The sequence below is a fragment of the Pantherophis guttatus genome, chromosome 6 (genome assembly GCF_059756535.1).
Source record: "Pantherophis guttatus breed Tessera chromosome 6, ASM5975653v1, whole genome shotgun sequence".
Classification (NCBI taxonomy): Eukaryota; Metazoa; Chordata; class Lepidosauria; order Squamata; family Colubridae; genus Pantherophis; species Pantherophis guttatus.
This window is the reverse complement of record NC_142068.1, coordinates 37,199,798-37,222,821: the sequence shown is the minus strand read 5'-3', so window position 1 is coordinate 37,222,821 and position 23,024 is coordinate 37,199,798. Positions and strand designations below refer to the sequence as shown.

Genomic DNA, 23,024 nt, shown 5'->3' with positions numbered 1-23,024 from the left:
ACAAAAAAGATAGTTATATAACTAATTGATTTATATTAAAATGTTGAATTTGTATTAAACAACTGTATTACATAGTTACATAATTAATAAATGTGAGGATGGATATAAAAATAGATGACAATGGGAAGGGGTATAATATAGAATAGAAGGGAAAATTGAATTTGATTAAGATTAGAGATGAAGATGAAGGGTAATATTGGTTTTTTAAAAAAAAATAGATGAGGAATAAATATGGCAAAAAGGAAATATAGAAATTGTAAATTTAATTGAAATGACTAAACACTGTTTAAATTTGTGGACCAGCCAAATATTCTGTTCAAAGAAAATACATTGTATGTTTGTATGTTTGTTTATAATTATTGCTATTTATTCATATTTGTTCTCTTTTATTCTTTAAAGTTTAACAATTCATTCTTTATCTTAATATCTTTATATTTGTTTGGGGTTGGCTTTCTTCCCTTTCATCTTTTTTATTGTACAGCAATCTTTCTCCTCAAACCTACCACCTCTCTCTTTTCTTTCCTTCTTACTTTCTCTTCCCCCCCACTCTTCTCCTCCCTACTTCCTCTTCCTTTCTCCTTCTTCTCCTCTCTTCCTCCGTCTCTTACCCTCACTCCTACTCTAATTTCCCTTCCCTTCCTTCATCCCTCTCTATTGCTGTATCCTTTTATGCATATGGACTACTCAGAGGGCTGAAAAAGTTATTTCTGACTGGTCCTCGCACTTTTGACCAGTCCTCAAACTTACGACTGTCCTCACATTTTACGTTTTTGCCCTATCTTGTCACCATGGTGAAGAGAAGCAGTTGTGAAATGTGTACAGCATTTTAGCTGCATTTTACTTCAGAAAAGTAAGTCATATATTTTATGGATGAATTGATACTACAGTTCAGAAATAACCTGCATGACCTTTATGGAAACTGTTTACATAAAATGTTTTTTTTCTTCATTATAAAACACAATATGCACAGGACTGCAATTGTTAATTATACACAGTTTTATTGACAACAGAATACTTAGGGGTGATCAAAGATTATATTATGAAAGTTTCTGTCTTAAAATTGTATAAATTACCAAAGCAAGCAGTGTAGTTCCGCTTTGTCTAATAGTTCCATTTTTCTAATAACTTCTTCTTTATCATAATTTTTGCATGCTAACAACATTTGTTTAATACCAAGGAAAAATAGATATTATACAGTTGTTAGAAGAATTTTCAATCTGATTACAAGCAGGGTCTCTCAATGAAGGACTTGAAGTAAAGGTAGAATTTATTTGACAACTAAACAGCGAAACCAATAACGATCGAAGGTGGCCACAAGCACATGAGAAAAGTCAGTTATATTTATAGGACAGTTTGTTTCTTGTTTTAGAAAGCACTGTGAATGTGGTTCGCATGGCTGGGTGAGATAAGTCAGAGAGGAGAAAATGTGGTTTCTCACCCTGCGGGATCTTGTAATCATTGTCCGTTTCTGGGTACAACAGTAGAATTGGAAGGATCATTTATATAACATAATCTATTGTCTGCTCAGTTCAGAAATCCAAATTAAACGATCCCTATTTACGGCTTTTCATGATTGTATAGAATGTTGATTCCACATAATATAGATTAAATAGAATTATATTACATTTATAATATTTACATTAAAATGAGTTGGAGAAAAGTGACTTTTTTTTGAACCTCAGATGAACATTCATGTAAGCAAACACTAAGTGACAATGGTTAGTGTAATGGGAATTGCAATTTAATGAAGTCTGTGATTACAAATGATTTTTTATTGTGAAAGCTTACACAACAGTAAGCAACAATAAAATTATTAGGCTTTTTTAAAGGGAAAACACCATTTTGATTCTGTACTAGCATGTAAACTTTGAAAATAAAATAAGTTTATGGCGTGAAAATGTGCAGTTGCTACTTTATGCAGCGCTAAAGAGGGATGTTGTTTGTTTTGCTGTTTCAGTTAACTATGCTGAATCATAGATATTCCTTTTCTTGTGATGAATACAAAATATGTTTAATGCCAACCCCATAAGACGGCTGTTGAAGTGATTTATTAATACTAACTACAAGTTAGTGGAGAGTTCCTCCCAAGTTCCTCAGGCACTACCTTCAGATTCTCTGTGTTGATATGAAGTCTCAATTCCTCAGAAATGGGGCTTGTTAAAATTGATCTTTATATACCAAGATAGGCATAGTAAATAGTTTACCATTATCAATTTTCTTTATTACTGATGTTACTTGTCCCAGTAGAAGGTATAAGGCATACACCTATTCCTTAAATGAAGAGCCAGAGCACATGACTACCAAGTTCTTTATCTGTGATTGCAAAATGTCTTACTTGTTTCTGCTTTGGTACTATTCTGTATGCATGAGTTCACACAGTTGTTAGAGTAGTAACAGCTGCATAGAGCTCAGAGTCACTAAAACCCATCTGCCCTTGATCTAAAGACTTCCTGCAACAGCTATTGAAGCTTATTTTTGCACAAGCAAACAGGAGTTTGGCTGGGGAATTCTCCTAAGGAAGCAGAAAAGAGAGGAAGACAAAAAAGAAGATTGAGTGATAGTTGCTGGTTGTTTTCTGAATACTGAGGTATGATTCGTAATTGCTGCTATTTCACAAATACTGCCAATGGACTATTGTATGTGACTTGACTATTCTTGCTGCTGATCCTCTTGAGGCACCGTTAGAGGTTACTGATTGAAGAATAGATCAAGCTAATGACATCTCTTAGCAACAACATAGACACATTGTTTCCAGGATTATCTGTCTTCTGCTTAGCCTTTTAGGTGTCTCATTCATTCCTGTCATAAATACATCCACAGGCTGCTAGTCACCCACTTCTTCTTTTTCCTTCAAATTTCCCTATCCTTATGAGCTTAAGGGAACTGAATAATTGTAATCTTTGTGTTACATACTGAGCATAGTCGCTAGTCGGCTCCCCCTAGCGACAAGCAGGAAAGTTGAAACTGTTCTGATTGGTTACCAGGGTTTTGACAGCCGGTATATAAGGAGCTGTCAAACACGGGAATGTTGTTCGTGTATTGTGTTACTGAATAAACGTTGAGTTGAACATTGAACTCACCTCAGTAAATCTGCTAAAGATTCAGATATTTAATAGTGGCGACGAAGGTGGGATCGACATATCCCTGATTTGAGATACAGTAGTGATAATCGCTGTCGGGCCAGTCAGCGGTGACAGAATCGGAGGAGAAAAATTCTGAGGGGAACGTGAGTGAATGAACGATGGCTACGCCACAGCAGTTCGCACCATTCAACCCAGCTACGGAATCGTGGGAGGCATATGTTGCCAGGTTCGAGTGTTTCCTCATCGCTAATGATTATAGGGATCTGTCGAGCGAATGGAAAAGGGCCTATTTCTTGAGCTTTTGCGGTCCCGAAATGTTCGACACCGCCATGACACTAATGGCTCCCCAGTCCATTCATGCGGGAACTTGGGACAAATTTATGAATAAACTTAAAAAACACTACGCCCCAGCGCCGTCACGAATTGCCCGACGGCAGCATTTTTATCACCAAGACCAGGCTGAGGGGGAATCAATTAGCCAGTACGTGGCCGCACTGAGGAAGGCGGCTTGGCATTGTCAGTTTGTTGATTTGGACGACTATTTACTGGATAGGCTTGTCAGTGGTGTGAGGGACCAGAACTTAAAACGGCGGCTTATAGCAAAGCCCGAATTGTCATTCCAAGAGGCACTAGATGAAGCTTGTGCCGCAGAGCTTGCCACTCTATCCCTAGCCGACCTTCCCCGGGGCCAAAGTGGGAGCCAACCTAAGGGGGAACACATCCATTGCAGTACGGTTAACTATGATAGCGAGGACGATTATGAGGCGGATGAGGCTATTAATCGAGTTACAGATGAGCGCAAGCCAGCCCGATTACCCCCCAAACCGAATTCGGATTGTAGAGGATGTGGGGGCCCCCACCCACGATCCGCCTGCCGCTTCAAGGAGGCCATTTGCCGCCGTTGCGGACGTCGCGGCCACCTTGCTAGAGTCTGCCAATCACCACAAGTTGCAACAGCTCCCGCAGCGCTGCCCAGCTGGGACAGGAGAAGTGGTGTGAGGAAGCCAAACACCCAGTATAACCACTCTAACCGAGGCCGTGATCCAGCTGCAATAAACATGGTATCTGATGCGACACCTGTGCCACTCTGCCAAAAAATTCACATATCGGTGACGATTGAGGGTAAACCGTGCCAGATGAAAGTGGATTCTGGCTCCGCTACGTCCCTCGCTTCATGGAGCACAGTGAAGAGACTGGTGCCGCGCCTAGCTAAGAACCGCCTCACTCCCTGTAATATCCACCTGAGGGATTATCAAGGCAAACCAATTCCTATTGTGGGTTGTGGGTATTTCAGGATTAAGTTTAAAAACTTCTCTGGCAAGTTACCCCTGGTGATAGTTGAAGCCCCGTTACCTAGCTTATTAGGTCTTAACTGGTTTGAAGCTTTGGGGTTGACAATTCAGGGGGTCAATTCCATCCTGTCTGATGAGCTAGACTGTTTAGTGAAGGAATTCCCCACCATATTTGATGGCAAGCTGGGTTGCTATAAGGGCTCACCGGTATCATTTAGTTTAGACCCTCAATGTCCTCCTCGCCGGCTTAAGCCTCGGCGGGTGCCCTTTGCTCTTAAAGCAAAGCTTGATACTGAATTAGATAGACTAATAGCACAAGGGATTTTGGAGCCCGTTGATTTTGCCCGTTGGGAAACCCCTATAGTAACACCTATTAAGGCAGATGGCTCGATCCGCATCTGCGCGGACTACCAGGCGACCATCAATAAGGCCCTCTTGGGGCATGCATACCCTGTCCCTGTAGTCCAGCACGTCCTGCATTCCCTAGGCAAGGGGTCAGTTTTTGCAAAGCTGGATCTCCCCCAAGCCTACCAGCAATTGCTGGTGGATGATGAGACTGCTGAGGCCCAGACAATTGTTACGCACCGAGGTGCTTTCCAGTGTAGGCGCCTGCAATTTGGCGTCAGTGTAGCCCCGGGGCTCTTCCAAAGTTTGATGGAAAGGGTCTTACATGGAATCCCCGGGGTCGTGCCGTATTTTGACGACGTTTTGGTATCGGCCGCCAATACGTCGGAACTGATGGTCAGGCTCCGGAGTGTCCCCTGCCAATTTGACTCTATGGGGCTCAAAGTGAACCGTGCCAAGTGTCAGATAGCAGTGCCACAGGTGGGGTTCCTGGGATTCCTCGTTGACAGTACTGGCCTCCACCCTACCCCTTCTAAGACAGCTGCCATCGTGGATGCCCCACCCCCACGCGGCAAAGCGGATTTACAGGCTTTTCTTGGCCTTTTAAATTTTTACGCTATGTTTCTTCCGCACAAAGCGTCTGTTGCCGAGCCATTGCACCGTCTGTTAGACTGAGGGGCCCCGTGGATTTGGGGTAAGAAAGAAGCCGCCGCATTCACTGCCGTCAAACGGCTCCTTATATCTAACTCTGTGTTGGCCCAGTTCTCTGACCATTTGCCTATAGTATTAGCCTGTGATGCCTCCCCGTTCGGGGTAGGCGCTGTCTTGAGCCACCAATTGCCAAGCGGCCGAGGGTTCCCATTGCTTATTTCTCCCGTACTCTCGGCCCTGCTGAACGCAACTACTCGCAACTTGACTGGGAAGCGTTAGCTATTGTCGCAGGAGTTCGGCGTTTCCACCACTATCTCTACGGCCGATCATTCCTATTAGTCACTGATCACAAGCTACTGCTCGGGATCCTTGCCGGTGACCGTCAAGCGCCGTTAATTTTACCGCCCCGGATGACCCATTATTCCACTTTCCTGTCTGCTTACTCTTATACCTTGGTACATCATCCGGGCAAGGCTCTCGCTCACGCGGACGCTTTAAGCCGCTGCCCTCTACCTGCTTTACTGGCTGATCCTGTTCCTGCCTCATCTGTCTGTTTGATTGACAACGCGCCTTTGCCTGTCACTGCATTGGACATCGCCCATTTATCTGCCAAGGACGCTGTGCTTTCCTGTGTCCTCGACTGGATGGCGAGGGGCTGGCCGCCAGGTCCATACTCCGAGGAACTGAAACCGTTTGCGGACAGGCAACTCGAATTGTCGACCCAGAATGGCTGTTTATTGTGGGGGCATCAGGTGGTGGTACCAACCCCTTTACGGCGCTCAATGTTATCGCAACTCCATCAGGGTCACCCGGGCATTGTCCGTATGAAAGCCCTGGGTCGATGTTACATGTGGTGGCCACATCTAGATAAGGACATTTCGGCGTGGGTTGCCAATTGCCCTCAGTGCCAGGATAGTCGCCCAATGCCACCTAGAGAGTCCCCAAGGGAGTGGGACGAGCCGAGGGCCCCCTGGTCTCGTTTGCACATTGATATTGCGGGCCCACTCCATGGGCAGTCATTCCTAATTTTGGTGGATGCATTTTCTAAATGGGTCGAGGTGGTCTTGATGCATTCCATCACAGCCGAAGCTGTAATTAAGGCCCTCCGACGGCTGTTTGCTACGCACGGGTTGCCCGACTTAATGGTGTCCGACAACGGGCCCCAATTTACGGCCGCTTCCTTCGAAACATTCCTAGCAGCGCATGGTATCCGGCACTGCTTGATAGCCCCGTTCCATCCGTCTAGTAACGGATGTGCTGAGAGGGCTGTAAGATCAGCCAAAGTAGCGTTACTGCGGTTGGGTCCTGGGGGATGGCAGGAGCGAGTGGACAACTACCTGTTCACTCAACACACCACGCCATGCCAAACCACAAATAAGACCCCGGCGGAGCTACTCATGGGACGGAGATTGCGCACAGCGCTAGACTGTATACACCCCCAACATTACCCGACCAAGCCCATTGAGTCCAGGAGTTGGCATAAGGCCTTCCAAATAGGTGATCTAGTATATGCCCGGAATTACGCTGGACAACCATTGTGGCTCCCAGGGAAGATCGGGGCCGTTGCTGGCCCTTGCTCGTACTGTGTTGATATGGGTCAGGGTAGGACCTGGCGGCGCCATAGGGACCAACTGCGCACAAGAGTCCCAAATCCAGACCAACCACCCAAAGTTCAAATAGAACAGCCCGCCGAAGAGCCCACCCAGCCAAATCCCATTCCCACACCTGACGAACATAACACTCCACACTTACCGGACACCAGGGAGGCCGATGTACTGACAGGAGGGAATAGCCCAGAGGCACCCACAGCTAGGGAAGATGAGGCGGGTTCTCTCCCCTTAGGGGACATAGCGCTGTCATCGGTACCCCGACGATCGGGGTGGATTAGGCGTCGGCCTGCGTATTTAAATGATTATGCATGCGCAAGCTTGGTGGGAAGGGGTGTTACATACTGAGCATAGTCGCTAGTCGGCTCCCCCTAGCGACAAGCAGGAAAGTTGAAACTGTTCTGATTGGTTACCAGGGTTTTGACAGCCGGTATATAAGGAGCTGTCAAACGCGGGAATGTTGTTTGTGTATTGTGTTACTGAATAAACGTTGAGTTGAACATTGAACTCGCCTCAGTAAATCTGCTAAAGATTCAGATATTTAATACTTTGTAGGTGTAGACACATCATGAAACATGAATATCCTTTCCAAGAGGTTTATTGCTACCCTACCGTCGGCTGATTTGCAGTATATTTCTTTACTGTTGATGGTTGTTCATAAAAGGCAGAATACTGAGTATCACTACAAGTATCACTTCACTGAGTATCTTCTACCATTTGAATAATATTATTATTATTATTATTATTATTATTATTATTATTATTATTATTATTATTTCAATTTATATGCCGCCTTTCTCCGGAGACTCAGGGCAGCTTACAATGCATTTTAAAAAACCATTATAAAAACATTTAAACATTAAAACATTAAAACCCATTCACACCATTTGTGGCCGGATCTCACAAGATCGCAACAGCAAGATCAGCGGCCCCAGGACTGCTGGAAAAACCAGGTCTTCACCGCTTTTCGGAAGGCCAATAGGGTGGGGGTGGTCCAGACCTCAGGAGGTAACTGGTTCCAGAGAGCTGGGGCAGCCACAGAGAAGGCCCTCCCCCGCGGGCCCACCAGCATTGTTTAGCTGACGGGAACCGGAGGAGACCAACTCTATGGGATCTTACCGGTGTTTGGGAGCTATGTGGTAGAAGGAGATCTCGAAGATAACCTGGCCTGAGCCATATCTTATTGGAGGCTCTATAAAGGACTTAGAAGGAAATAAGTTCCCCAGAGAACAAGCTTATTGCAAGAGCTTACAGGGAGAGCAAAGGAAGCCGGAAACACTTCTATTTTTACTGGTTGTACATGAAGATGGAGGAAATTACTTTCATTATTCACAGGGGACGTACCATGTATATTTTCCTTCCTCTGAATGACAAGATACAGGAATTGCAAGCTTTGGACGTGTAGATGAGAGCGTTATAGGAAAACCTATCCACTCTTTAGATTGTCAAAGTTAGGGTTGTAGAGAAGGCAATGAGACACATTTAAATTGCAAAGCTGTGCTAACTAGGATCACTATACCACCTTTAGATTTCCCACCCACCTTGCTCGGGGGAGCTGGGGTAGAGTTAACCCAGTAGCCATCTAACTCCACCTCTGAAGAGATCTAGGTTTCTTGTAGAAAGAGGACATCAAATTGTGATATATAGTCAAAAAAAAGTTGGTCTTTTGATGGGACTGACCAGCTAGTGATATTCCAGGTTAGAAGGGAAAAAGGATACTCTTTTGAAGTCCATGAGGAGATATGGTTTTGACAAGAGGAAGCTGTGAGGTTACTATATTGAGCTAGGAGGTCATCAGCAGCCATTATGACCTCCTCCAAAGGATGACTTGACTCATGTATGCCCTACATCAGCTCTTGGGGGGGTCTTCTTTGTAGTGGATGACATTGACACCATTTAACAACTTGTTTCTGCTTTGATACTATTTTGTATGATGAGTTCACACAGTTGTTAGAGTAACAGCTGTATAGAACTCAGTGTCCCTAAAATCTTGAGGGGGGGGCTTCTCCAGAGATGTTGGGCAAAGAGATGTTAAATCATGCTGCATCTGGCTCATTGAAGTTGGCAAGGATCCCTGCCCATCCCCTGATTTGTTGCTGGAGTCCCCATGGAATATCCCGATGAAAGTAATGACTCCTTCTCAACTGCAAGATCTTCTACTGGCCCAAGAAGATTCAGACTTTTATTTTTTATAGAGCCATTTTTAGGCAATCCATTATTTGCTGAGAGGAACGTGAGAGGCTCAGTGTTTGAAGATACAAGGTCTATAAATGGTTTAATTGTGGCAATTGTGACCAAGGTTTTCTTCATATTTTCTAGTTTAAACAGTATATTGTCTTGTTTGTGGTAAAGAGCCAAAAGCATTAATAAGGCCAGCTTCTGTGCTGAGAACATCTTCATCAGGTAAGGCTGACTGATTCCCACACTCTTCTTCTCTCAAGGCTGGGAGTGAAGAAGCAATGACCTGGGGAACTAACATATTAGCTATTAAAGATTTAACCTTTTCATCACAAAAGACTGTGGTAGGAAAAATTTGAAAGGAAGCTAGATATGCTCTCATCTTGAATAGCATCAAAGGCATCCAATTTGGGGCATCTGGGAGCCATTTGATAGCACATAGATCAATCTGCCTACATTGGCAGTGAAGAAGGTGACCTAAGGAAGCTAGGATTGCTCTCCTGGTATTCCAACATCCAACATTAAGTCTATTAATACAAATTCTGAGAGCAACCTGTTGTGTTTGCAGTGAATGATTTAATTTGGTGGGGGATTCTTTGCTGGCTTCCAATGAATCTTTAACATTTGTTAAGTTCCCCTTTCTTTGATAAAGAGATTTATTCTTAAAAGCTGTGGATTTTTGACAAGTTCTTTAGCTATTTCTTTGGCTCTTTGATCCTTATTAGCATACTTGCCCAGAGTGGGAGATTTGACTGTGTCTATTACAAATGCTTTTGTGGGAGTAGATGGTCCTTGCCTTTAAAGCAGTGGTTCTCAACCTGTGGGTCGGGACCCCTTTGGGGACATAGCAGTTCAATGGTTCTGCATCAAGTAAATGCATCCAGCATAGCATTTTTCTATCCAATTCTAAAACAGTCATCTCCTCTTAAATATATGGGCAAATATTTGTACTTTTATCTCATTTATCTCTCAGGAAAAGAAAGGAGTTGTCTATTTACTTTATGAAATACAACATAGGAGAATAAAAAACCCTATATTAATAGAAAATAGATATACTGTAGCCAGTCTCTTAAGATCTGCGTTATGGGAACTATTTAAAGACAGTGGCAATCCTGTGCAATCACCTTTTGGAGAGGTACCTGAAGCAACATCTATAAAGCACTACCTATAGATTGTTAACACTCCATCCCTCCCCATTAATATATTTACATTATTTCATTTTTCAGGTCCATACATCTGAAACTGAACTTTCCAACCTAGTGCGTTGTACATTATGGTTCATGTCAATTTGTTTAGAAAATGGGTGTTCGGCATTCTCATTTTCATTTTGGTCCTGACTGTTTGTCTATGGAAGGAAACACGGAAAGGAATTTACATGTCCATAAAAATAGAAAGCCAAACTGATCATCTGCAGCTGTGGAAATGGATTAAAACGAAATCAGGAATGGGCCAGAATAAAGCTGTCAACGGCATAGGCAACGTTACTTTGTCTAATGAAAAATCCCAGGTTAAATTTAATAATATTGAACCTAAGCCCAAGGAAATCAAAGTCTGGAACAAGTATAGTTCTTCCCAAATTCTTAGCCATAAACTGCAAATGGAAAGAAAGCATTACTTAAACCTGAACAAATATCATGTGAAATACACTGGACCAAAGAATACTGCTATACTCAGCCCGGAACAAATGTTGTGCCAACTTCAGAAAAAAGTAGACTTTAGGATGATAACTGCATCTGATGCCCCTTTTAATACACCTGAATGGGAGACATACCTGCCTAAGACAAATATCAGCGTGGAACTGGGCAAGCTGGGCCGATGTGCAGTTGTATCCTCTGCAGGATCTATTAAGGACTCACATTTGGGAGCAGAAATAGGTTTGTATTTGTGTATTTTTCTGTTACAACAAAAGCAACTAAATATGATTAAAATGTTTTCCTGTTGAGTTTTCCATGTAATAGGGCAGAAAAAGCTAGTTTAATCCTGAGCTAATTGTTAGAATCAGTGGAATGATTTGTCTCTGGAAATTGCGGGTGCCTCAACACCAAAGGTTTTTAAGAAGATATTTGTCTGAAATGGTATAGGGCAGGGGTCCCCAACCCCTGGTCTGTGGACCGGCACTGGTCTGCAGCATTCCAATAAATGGGCCGTGCAAACAAGTGAAGCCCCATACACGTGTTGCAAGCAGCATGAGAAACTATGCCCCTCCAGTCCATGGAAAAACCTCTCTCCACGGAACCAGTCCCTGGTGCCCAAAAGGTTGGGGGCCTCTGATATAGGGTTTCTGCTTAAGCAGAGGGTTGGACTAGAAGACCTCCAAAGTCCCTTCCAATTCTGTTATTCTGTTTTTCTGAATACAAATATCTGGAGTGCACGAACTTGGACAAGGCTGAAAACCCCAACTGGAAGCCCTAGCCAATTTTCCTTGCTATCAACTTGTCCAGATTAAGGTTCACTTGGTCATTCCTCATACACTCCAGTTAATTACAATCAATCAGAATCACATTGTGTTTCTCTCTCTTGCAAGAGAGGCAGCTGCAGGCATTGGAGAAAGCCATCTGTGCCCAACTCTACATCTTAGTTAAAGGAATAGTTTATTGTATAGAGATTAATGCTCTTGAGTTTTAAATGATCTCCCTCCCTCCCTCTCTGTCTCTCTCTCTCTCTCCCTTATTTTTTTCAAAGGTTTAACATTAATGTAGCATCAGATCAACATAAATTAGTTATAAGGCTATGGTATAAATTTTTCAAATACATAACAAGAACATTGAGGTGACATTGAAACGTCTTCCTGGCATTTTTCTGTAGAACACAGGAGGATTTCACAGCTGAACTGTTGAAACTTTAAAGACTTTGCTCTGAGATGTACTCAGTTCATATTTTCTGTTTATTTCAGACAACCATGATGCAGTCCTGAGGTTTAATGGGGCCCCTACCAAAGGGTTTCAGGTAGATGTCGGTGACAAAACTACAATACGTCTTGTTAATTCTCAGGTAGGTCAGCTAAGTAACAAGAGAAGTGGGAGAAGTTGGGTGGTTTTCACAAGGGTTGGATCTACAAGGGTAACCTGTTCCTAAACAGCAAGCTCTCCTGACCAGGCCACCCTCCAGGTTTCTTGCCCGTGGAGCCACAAGGTGGATAAAGGCCAGATAAGAGAGGGTTGTTGGGTCCAAAAGCTGGTACCATTTCTGCAGCCAGTCCAGTAGTAGGTTTCAATTTCGCTCACATGTGCAGAGACGTCCGGGCAGGTGGCCGGAGCCTCTCACTACCACCGCTACCGATCCGGGGTGAACCGGTAGCAACCCACCACTGATCCAGTCCAACATTGGCCCCTGCCCACCATGGCTGACTGGAGGAGGGAGGGAAGGAGGGAGGGAGCAGCCAAGAAATAACTCTTTTCCCAGCCTAGGCCTGCTGGTTACTCCAAGCCCTGTGAATTGGATGCTTTCTATTCCTTCCACTAAAAGGATTTCTATGCTGCTTAGGGAGCAGGGGAGGATGGCAGCAAAATATAGCAGCCTCTATGTTTGGCCATGTTGTGCTGTGTGGCCAAAAAGACAGAAATGGGTGGAGATAGGCTGGTGGGAAGAGTTGGAACGGAGGAGTTGGCACAGAGAAGAGTAGCATGAAGTCTTTGCCTAATAACTCTGCAATCCTTGCTTAACAACAGGGGTGAAATGCAGCAGGTTCTAACAGGTTCTGGAGAACCAGTAGCGGAAATATTGAGTAGTTTGTAGAACTGGCAAATACCACCTCTGGCTGGCCCCAGAGTGGGGTGGGAATGGAGATTTTGCAATATCCTTCCCCCAGGAGGTGAGGGAATGGAGATTTTGCAGTATCGTTCCCCTGCCATGACCACCAAGCCACGTCCACAGAACCAGTAGGGAAAAATTTTGGATTTCACCCCTGCTTAACAACCATAACTAGGACTGCTGTCGTAAAGCAGCACAGTTCCATGATGTTTTGCTTAGTGATGGAAATGCCAGTCTCAGTTAGGATCATAACCCAAAGACTACCTTAGTTTAATTAAATGTTAATTGAATGTTATTAAGTTAAATTTAGCTTTTGTCCAGATCATATCTATTTCTGTCTTAGGCCTGCCAGCTTTTTTACAGCTGACATTCAAGGATCATAGTCCAAAAATAGATGTGCAGTTTGCGCTAACTTAATAGATTGTCAAGATATGTCTCCCAATCTCCAGAAAGATTTCTGTATATTATTAGCATAGCTGCTTTTGAATATTTTCATAGTTCCTTCTGGTTTTGCAAGTTATTCTAACTTTTTATTTTATTTTATTAAAGGAAGAGAGTGCAGTAATTTATTGTCTGTTACAAATCTTTACATAAAAAATGCTCTGCCTCCACGGCTGGGTGCCCATGCCTCCTTTTTAAAAAAATGCCCCATAAGAGCGTTCCTTTCTCTGTTTTTGGGGGGTTTAATTGAAGCATGGGAAACCAGAAAGGGTGAAGAACCCTGGAAAATGGATTCTGTGATAAAAGGGAAGAGCTGCATGCACACCTGTCACCAGTGCAAAGACTGCCAAACTTCATGAGAATTTCACTGAAATTTTCTCTTTCCGTTTTTTGCAAAAAACACTGAAAGCAATTTTTTCAACTTGAGTGAAAGAACAACCAAAATAAATGCAGGTGTAATTAAAGACAAAGCACTGTTTTTAGCTGTGCAATCCTTTTAGATGGAAATTTAAAAAGTTTCTTAACATATTCTGTAATAAAAGAAAAAAGTACCAATTCAGCTTCTTATTTATATTGCAGGAATCCAAATCATAAAGCAGCCAATAGATGCAGCTTTGATTCCAAATACAGCTTTGACTCAAAATAAAGTTATTACCAGAAAGTGCTTTTATACATGATTTGGATTTGGAGGAAGTGACACAGGAAACTTTGCAGAAATTTCTGCACAGGAAGGGGGCAGGGAGGTGTTAAGCCTCCACAAATACAGTTCTGACACATAACGTGCATGCTATTATTAGTCTTTGCAGGAAAAAAAAATCTTTAAATTAATGTCAATGATGGGGAAAAAACTACTGGGACCTACAATCACTATGAAAATTATTTTCCCTTTCTCTAGTTAAAAAAAAAGAAAAGAAAAACGGGACTAATAATGATGCTAATACTCTCCCTAAAAGTTGTAAATGGGAATAATCTCTATGACGGATTTCAGGAAGTTCACTATAATTCTGCATATGTTTACTTAGTATTAAGCAAGTCAGTGGTACAATAATTGTATCCGGAGTTGACCTAGAATAGTTAGCTACTGGAAAAGAAAAAAAAGTTTTCCGCAAAAATATTTAAAGATGTTATGGAAATTGTAACTGTTGTACACTATCTTCAATCCAACTTGTAAAATTGCTCAGTCTGACTGGTAATGGTAGAATTTGTAGTCTACCATCCTGGACAGTGCAAATTTGCTGGACCTTTATTACAAAATTATACAATGGAAATTGTATGAAAAATTGAAAAAGGGAACTCTGATTTCTGCTGCCTATCAGAGTTGGATCCTTGGCATTATCTGAATAAAAATTAATGCATGCACTCTCCAGCTGATTATCACCTATAAATCTCTTGTATCTTTCTTCATCCTGTACTTTATTTATCTATGTTCCACATCTAGGCAATGATATGGTAAGGTCTCATATTAAGATCTACCTAGTAGCGATAAAAGCGGCAAAATGTAATTATTTTTCCACTCTTATCGCATCTGCAGATAACCGCCCAGCCCTGTTTAGGGTGACCCGCTCCCTCCTCCATCTGGGAGTGTGGGAGGATCCCTTGCAGGGTCGGGCTGAGGATTTTGTTCAGTATCTGCACGATAAAATCACTCAGATTCGGGAAGGCTTGGTCTCTGACTGGGTGGGTACAGACGGGATGATGGAGGCCGGTCTTGAGAATGTCATTTGGGAAGAGTTCAATCCTGTCGTTCCCGAGGATGTGGACAGGATACTGGGACGGCTGAATGCGACCACATGTTTATTGGACCAGTGTCCCTCCTGGTTGGTGCTGGCCTCCCGGGAGGTTACGCAAGGCTGGCTCCAGGGGATTATTAACGCTTCTTTGAGTGAGGGTGTCTTGCTGTCCGCCTTGAAAGAGGCGGTGGTGAGGCCCCTCCTCAAGAAGCCCTCTCTGGATCCGGCTGTTTTGGCTAACTATCATCACAAACTATCACTTTGTGGCGAAGGTTGTTGAGAGTGTGGTGGCGCGACAGCTTCCTCAGTACCTGATGAAGCTGTCTATCTAGATCCGCTCCAGTCCGGCTTCAGGCCTGGGCACAGCACGGAAACGGCATTGGTTGCGTTGGTGGATGATCTCTGGAGGGCTCGGGATAGGGGTTGTTCCTCTATCCTAGTCCTGTTAGATCTCTCAGCTGCTTTTGATACCATCAACCATGGTATCATGCTGTGCCGGTTGGAGGGGTTTGGCGTGGAGGGCACCATCCTACGGTGGTTCTCCTCCTATCTCTCTGACCGGTCGCAGTCGGTGTTGGCAGGGGGGGCAGAGGTTGACCCCGAGACGCCTTGTTTGTAGGGTGCCGCAGGGGTCGGTCCTCTCACTCCTCCTGTTCAACATTTATGTGAAGCCGCTGGGCGAGATCATCCATGGTTTTGGGGTGGAGTTCCATCAGTACGCTGACGATACTCAGCTGTACATCTCCACCCCAGGCCATCCCAACGATGCCCTTGAAGTGATGTCCCAGTGTCTAGAGGCCATGCGGGTCTGAATGGAGAGAAACAGTCTTCGACTCAACCCTTCCAAGACCAAGTGGCTGTGGCTTCCGGTGTCCCGATATAGCCAGCTGGTGCCATCGCTGGCTATTGGGGGCAAGTTACTGGCCCCCACGAAGAGGGCTCACAACTTGGGCGTCCTCCTGGATGCACAGCTGTCTTTAGAAGAGCATATGACAGCCGTGGCCAGGGGAGCTTTTTATCAGGTTCGCCTGATTCGTCAGTTGTGTCCCTTTCTGGATCGGGACTCCTTACGCACAGTCACTCAGGCACTCGTCACTTCCCGCCTGGACTACTGCAATGCTCTCTACATGGGGCTCCCCTTGAGGAGCACCCGGAGTCTCCAACTGGTGCAAAATGCGGCCGCGCGGGAGATTATGGGAGCGATAGGGCGCTCCCATGTGACACCCCTCCTGCGCGAGCTGCATTGGCTTCCGGTGGTCTTCCAGGTGCACTTCAAGGTGTTGGTTACCACCTTTAAAGTGCTCCATGGCATTGGGCCTGGGTACTTAGGGGACCGCCTTCTGCTGCCAATAGCCTCCCATCGGCCAGTTCACTCCCACAGAGAGGGACTCCTCAGGGTGCCGTCAGCCAGGCAATGTCGGTTGGCGACCCACAGGGGGAGGGCCTTCTCTGTGGCAGCACCTGCCCTCTGGAACGACCTGCCCCCAGAGATACATAGGATACCAGATCTCTGGGCTTTTCGCCGTGCCCTCAAAACTTTTCTATATCATCAAGCTGGGCTGGCGTAAACCCTCCCCCCCCCCTAGATATTTTTAATTGTAAATGGATTTTAGTTGGGAGGTTTTAAATTTTGGGCCAAAATTTGTTTAAATCTTTTAAAATTTTAAATTTTGTATTGGGATGTTTTTTATTCTTGGCTGTGCACCGCCCCGAGTCCAGCAGGAGAAGGGCGGTATAAAAATTTAATAAAATAATAAAATAAAATAAAATAAAATAAAATAAAATAAAATAAAATAAAATAAAATAAAATAAAATAAAATAAAATAAAATAAAATAAAATAAAATAAAATAAAATAAAATAAAATAAAATAAAATAAAATAAAATAAAATAAAATAAAATAAAATAAAATAAAATAATAAAATAAAATAAAATAAAATAATAAAATAAAATAAAATAAAATAAAATAAAATAAAATAAAATAAATAAATATTGCATTTACTTGGGTTAGAATAGATTCCAAATGCAAACATTATTTGCAGGGTCCACATTTGTTATTTCTCTGGAATAATCAAATTGGCTCATGGATGTCCTACTTGGGTTCTTGTAGTTGTGAATATGTCATCCATTTATTATAAGATATGCTTGTAAACCATAGTCAACCAGTTTTGCATGCAGTAGAATAGGTATATTGTATACTGTCTGCAAAAAATTATTTGTTTGTTTATTTATTGGATTTATGTGCCGCCCATCTCATCTGGAGGTGAGTCTGGGTGGCTTACAAACATTAAAACCAGAAACATCAGAAAGATAAAACAGTAATAACTATAATCATAGTTATACTAAATATTTATCATTAAAAGAGGGGCAGAGAAAGGACCACAAAGACTAAGTGGGGGTGGTAGAACTTTTCTCAATCTATCAACTGCCTCCAAAGTGATCCTCCCTGTTGGAACCCCAGGCCTGCTGGTAAAACCAGATCTTCAGGGCCCTTACGGAAGGTCAGGTGGGTCAGTGCAGATGTCACTTCAGGAGGGTATGATATTCCATAGGGTTAGGGTTCGGGGTTAAGGCTGCTCAATCCTATGGCAAAATTTCAAATGATAAAAATTTCACCAGGGGAGGTGTGTGTGTGTGTGTGTGTGTGTGTGTATCTGAAGTTATTTGAGGTATTTCTATTACTGTTTTAGCAAATGAAATAGGGAAATGTGTATGAAAGTAAAGGTTCAAGATCATGGGGACGTTGGAAATACATTTCAGATCTTTGCTTAAACATTCAAAATTAGAGTTGGACTAAGCCTGTACTATGTGTGTGGTTGTTATATGACTCACGGAGGTGTTTAGTTCTTCCTCTCCATGTTAACCCTGCTTCATGTCCTTGAATACGTTTTGCTCACAGTATATAATTTACTATGACTGAAACGTCACTGAGGCAAGAAAAAAAAATGTAAAACTCATGCAGCAGTAATTTATTCCCGTTAACTCTACTGTCACATAAATTACGGGCTGGTGGGTCATGGAAATAAGTGTGTTTGCTTTTGCTTGTGGTGCTGTATATACAATATCTTCCATGCTATCTCAAGTCCTACACAGAGAAGTGGTGTAATGCATCTGGAAAGCATCAGGTTGGAGAAGCCTAATTTAGAATAATGGCCCAAATAAAGCCATGTCATCTGACTCAAGTTAGCCTTCTACAATCTCAGATACATGCACTTCAACTTTCAGAATTCTAATGAATTGAGAAGTCTAGGAACTGGATTGCATATACACAGAGGACATTCAGATTGGGAATGGATGCCCCAGGCTTTTCAAAATAGGGAAGAATGCAATGATCTCCATCTCTTTTGTCATTCCTAGCTTATTACTGTTGAAGAAAAGAAGTTTGTTTCAGATGTACAATTCAACTTTGGAATCATCATTCTCTGGGATCCAGCACCATATCATGCCAGTATTTATGAGGTAAATTTCATTGGTGTACAGTATACAGGATGTCTAGAAAAAATTGGTGGGCCATGGGATAGTACCATATTTCATACATACTTCCTTTTAGTACTTTGAGATGTTTTCTGGTCTCCAATTTCAATGAACTCCTTTTAGGGAGTTTTCTTTTAATATAGCCTTACTATCAGCATCACACAAAATATTCCTGCTTGGGAGATTGGCAACAGCCACTTAACGTAGTTTTTGAGGTTTTCAAATAAAACTGTTCTCAAAGGTCCTAGTATTGTATTGCTGGTGCGACAGACATGCAGTAGCAAAACACAGTATAAACATAGTTTACTGCCTTCCTATGCTTCCCAAAAGCATTACTGTGTCACTTGGCAATGAAGAACACAATCTTTCATATTAACTCTTTTTACTGTTAATTTGATTGTTTCACTTTGTGCTTTGTAAAAAAAAAATGTTTTTGAATTTAACATATCTATAACCACAAGAGAGAGCTCTTGTACAAGAAATAATTGCTTAAGACTTACCTGCATTTTTTTCTGGACTAGTTAGTTTATTCTTGAACTATATCTGGGAAAAAGATCCAAGGACATTTAGATCAGTAAAAGTACATTTAAATTCTATTACATTTTGTATTTATTTAATGATATGCTATTTTCTATTTTATGTTGTATCATTGCTGTAGGGGTAGCAGAAGGAGCCCCTGTAAACACACAGACACATATAAACACAATTACTTGAGATTGTCATTTCAGCAATAATTGTTATAAGATTTGCAATTAAGAGCTTTCTTTATTCCTATTTTTTATACTACATCATATAAACACTTTTATAATATTTAAGAAGTTTATAAATGAATGTTACTTTACATTTAATATTTTACCTTTAACAGTTTAATATTCCTTTTTAAATCTGTTTAATGAAAATACATTTTAAGGTCAAATCTGCCATTTACTTTCTAGAAATGAGTAAGAGAAGACAGGATAAAAGGATAAAAATTCATCAAGAGTGGAAGAAATCCAACTGGAAATTGGTTCCTCTGTGTGTGTGTGTGTGTGTGTGTGTGTGTGTGTGTGTGTGTGTGTGTAAGGTTGTACTTGTGATGAAGAAGTTGGAAGCTACTTCTTTATATTTTTTTGTTCCTTTTTTTTCTATATACACTTTATACTTTTTTTTTAATTTTCTTTTCTCTCTGTTATTAAAACTTTCAATAAAAATATTTTTTTAAAAGGATCATATTTCCAAAGAGGAGATTTGCAACTCATTTTCATTTCTGGCTTCAGTGGTTTCAGAAACCAGACTACCATTTCTTTGAAAGCTACAAGCATTATCGGAAGAGACATCCCAAGCAGCCTTTTTATATCCTGAATCCCAAAATGCAATGGCAACTGTGGGATATCCTTCAGGAAAATTCACCCGAGGATATTCAGCCAAATCCACCCTCTTCTGGCATGCTTGGTAAGTCTTTGGTTTCTCCTTTCGATTTGTATCCCTATTTTAGAGAAATAAAGTACAGAGATTATATTATGTACCAGTGGTGGAATTCAAATTTTTTACTACTGGTTCTGTAGGCGTGGCTTGGTGGGCGTGGCAGAAGGATACTACAAAATCTCCATTCCCACCCCACTCCAGGGTAAGGATACTGCAAAATCCCCATTCCCTCTTCACTCCAGGGGGAAGGATATTGCAAAATCTCCATTCTCAGCCCACTCTGGGGCCAGCTAGAGGTGGTATTTGCCAGTTCTCCGAACTACTCAAAAGTTTCACTACCGGTTCTCCAGAACCTGTCAGAACCTGCTGAATTTCACCCCAAGTATGTACAATATACAGGTAGTCCTCGACTTATGAGCCCAAAATTTCTGTTGCTAAGTAAGACAGTAGTTAAGTGAGTTTTGCCCTAATTTATTATCTTTCTTGCCACAGTTGTTAAGTGAATCACTGCAATTGTTAAGTTAGTAAGTTAAGAAAAGATTGGTATGGAATCCTTCAAGTTTTCTAGCATTAGAAGTTTCTGGGCCAAGGAAGGGATTTTTTTTCTTTGTTTTGTTTTGTGTTACTATTAATATTTTTGCTGTTAAATTGTTTCTTTAACATGCCTCTCTTTATCTCTCTTTTTCTCTTCCCTAGGCATTGTTCTTATGATGCACTTCTGTGATGAAGTGAATGTTTATGAGTTTCTCCCCTCTAAGAGGCAAACAGACATTTGCCACTATTACCAGAATACCTTAGATGAAGCATGTACATTGGGTGCCTACCACCCACAGCTCTTTGAAAAAAATATGGTGAAGCACCTTAATCAAGGCACAGATGAAGATGTTTACAATTATGGAAAAGTGACTTTACCAGGCTTAAGGAGAGCACAATGTTAGGAGTGTGAATCCCATATTCTGGGTTTGGAAGCCTGTCTTGAGTCACAAGGCACTTTAATGTTTAAAAGTAAGAGTTGTAAGGGCCCTGTCAAGAAACCAAGGTGCATTTCTTCCATTCAATTTGCCTTAATTCAGGATTGCAACATGTGCCATATACAGCATTCTGCAGAATGCATTTCTAATGATTGCCAAGAATGTAATTACCCATCAGTTATTACAGAAATACAATTAAAAATCTATTCTCAAAAATTAGACACAATTGGTTTGTGTCTAATTTTTGTGACGGAATTAAAAAATATATATAGTTGCTGCTTCAAAGCTTTTAGATGAGACTTCCATATTTTAGGAACAAGCCAGTGGTGGAGGGACCAGGATTTCTGTGCCTTGTTGTCACTTGTTGTCTGTTCTGCACTATTCAGAAGTCAATATTAGAATATGATCCAAGAGGGCAACGATGTGTGAGAAATATATGAATTTAGGGAGCCATTTGTATGGCCAGGCATGGTGATAGACAAATAAAGACTGGAAATTCACAAAGTCCACATTCTGGACAGAGAGGACTACTGTTTTGAAAAGGAGTAAAAGAGGCCATATATGTTAAAATTGAACAGCCCTTTCTCAATAGAGGGGAAGGGATAGAAACAATCCTTTCAGCAGTTCCAAGATGATTCCACATCCATTTGCATTCTGATTCAGGTGACTCTGACTGCACAGATAAACCCCCCAAGAGGCCTCAATGACTCTCAGAGAGCTAATGACCCACCTTGAAAGTGCTAATGACCAGATGACTGCAAAAAGTATAAATCCTTCCATTCCCACAGCATTCAGTCAGAACTGAGGATGCTTTTTGGTAAGAAGTGAAACATCTTCAAGAAAAAAGAAAGCCAAGTTGCCTGTTGAAAAAGCACCTTTGGGACAACCATGACCTGGATGACAGAATCTCCATAGATACTAGAAATGAAAAATAATATATCGCTGTTAGAGGAATGAAATCCAGCACTGAGCTCAAGCCTTTACCAAGACATTTTGCAATCCAAAGTGAAGGACGAGATGACTTTCCGTGTTTTATCCAAAAGTTAATATTCCAGTGCTCTTAAAGGTAGCAGAGTAGTGTAGCAGGCATGGGATATGCCACTTTCCAAATCTTAATGCAGGGGTGAAATGCTCCCGGTTCGGACCGGCTCAGGCGAGTAGGTAGTGATGATGGCCGGTGGTTCGGAGAACTGGTAGCAATGGAAGCTGGAGGCTCCACCCACCCACCCACCTGCTCACCCACCCGAAAGGGCAAGCGCCCGAAAGGTACCAGAGTCGCTCACTCTCCTTGAATGAGCCACTCTGGTCCACGTGCCGGCTGCACAGGCGCACACTGTTTATTTAATTCAGTGGCAGGTTGGATGTGCGCTTGCGCAGCTGGCGCATGGACCAGAGTGGCTCATTCAAGAAGGAGAGTGAGTGACTCTGGTACCTTTCGGGTGCTTGCCTTCCCTGACAGCCAGCCGCGGGAGAAAGGTGAGCAATAGGAGTCAGGGAATGGTGCATTCCCCGACTCCAGGGAATGGGGCAGGTGGGCGGAGCCGCATGGCAAAGGGCGAGCGGCAGCAGCTCCGCGGCAAGGCTGGCGTCGGGGAATGGTGCATTCCCCGACTCCTACTGCTCACCTTTCTCCCGCGGCTGGTTGTCAGGGAAGGCAAGTGCCCGAAAGGTACCAGAGTCGCTCACTCTCTTTCTTGAATGAGCCGCTCTGGTCCACGCGCCGGCTGCGCAAGCACACACCCAACCCGCCGCTGATGAGTGAATTAAATAAATGGTGTGCGCTTGCACAGCCGGCGCCTGGACTAGAGCGGCTCATTCAAGGAGAGTGAGCGACTCCGGTACCTTTCAGGTGCTTGCCTTCCCTGACAGCCAGCTGCGGGAGAAAGGTGGGCAGTAGGAGTCGGGGAATGGGGTGGGTGGGCGGAGCCGCAGGAGAAAGGTAAGGACACACCGGCAGAATAGAAATTTAAAAAGTTTTCCTACCGGGTTCTGTGGGCATGGCTTGGTGGGAGGGGGTCTTGTGACTGAGTGGGCATGGCTGTGAGTGACTTTGAGTTGGCCATGCCCATTCAGTCACAGGACACCCCCCCACCAAGCCAC

General features: G+C 42.8%; 1 protein-coding gene across 2 annotated transcripts in view; it reads left to right on the top strand.

Moving 5' to 3' along the window:
- The window catches only part of ST6GAL1 (ST6 beta-galactoside alpha-2,6-sialyltransferase 1), a 50,521-nt gene extending 28,747 nt beyond the window's left edge, over positions 1–21,774 (top strand). The window contains exons 1-6 of one of the 2 annotated variants that reach the window (XM_034439485.3): positions 7,983–9,381; positions 10,383–11,030; positions 12,050–12,147; positions 18,433–18,534; positions 19,806–19,980; positions 20,650–21,774. In XM_034439485.3, coding sequence (XP_034295376.2) covers positions 10,430–11,030; positions 12,050–12,147; positions 18,433–18,534; positions 19,806–19,980; positions 20,650–20,891 — 1,218 coding nt within the window. In that variant the 5' untranslated portion in view covers positions 7,983–9,381; positions 10,383–10,429 and the 3' untranslated portion in view covers positions 20,892–21,774. Of the gene's footprint in view, positions 1–7,982; positions 9,382–10,382; positions 11,031–12,049; positions 12,148–18,432; positions 18,535–19,805; positions 19,981–20,649 lie in introns of those variants that run through there. The other variant, XM_034439484.3, reaches the window with a different exon arrangement.
- Positions 21,775–23,024: the final 1,250 nt, after the last annotated feature.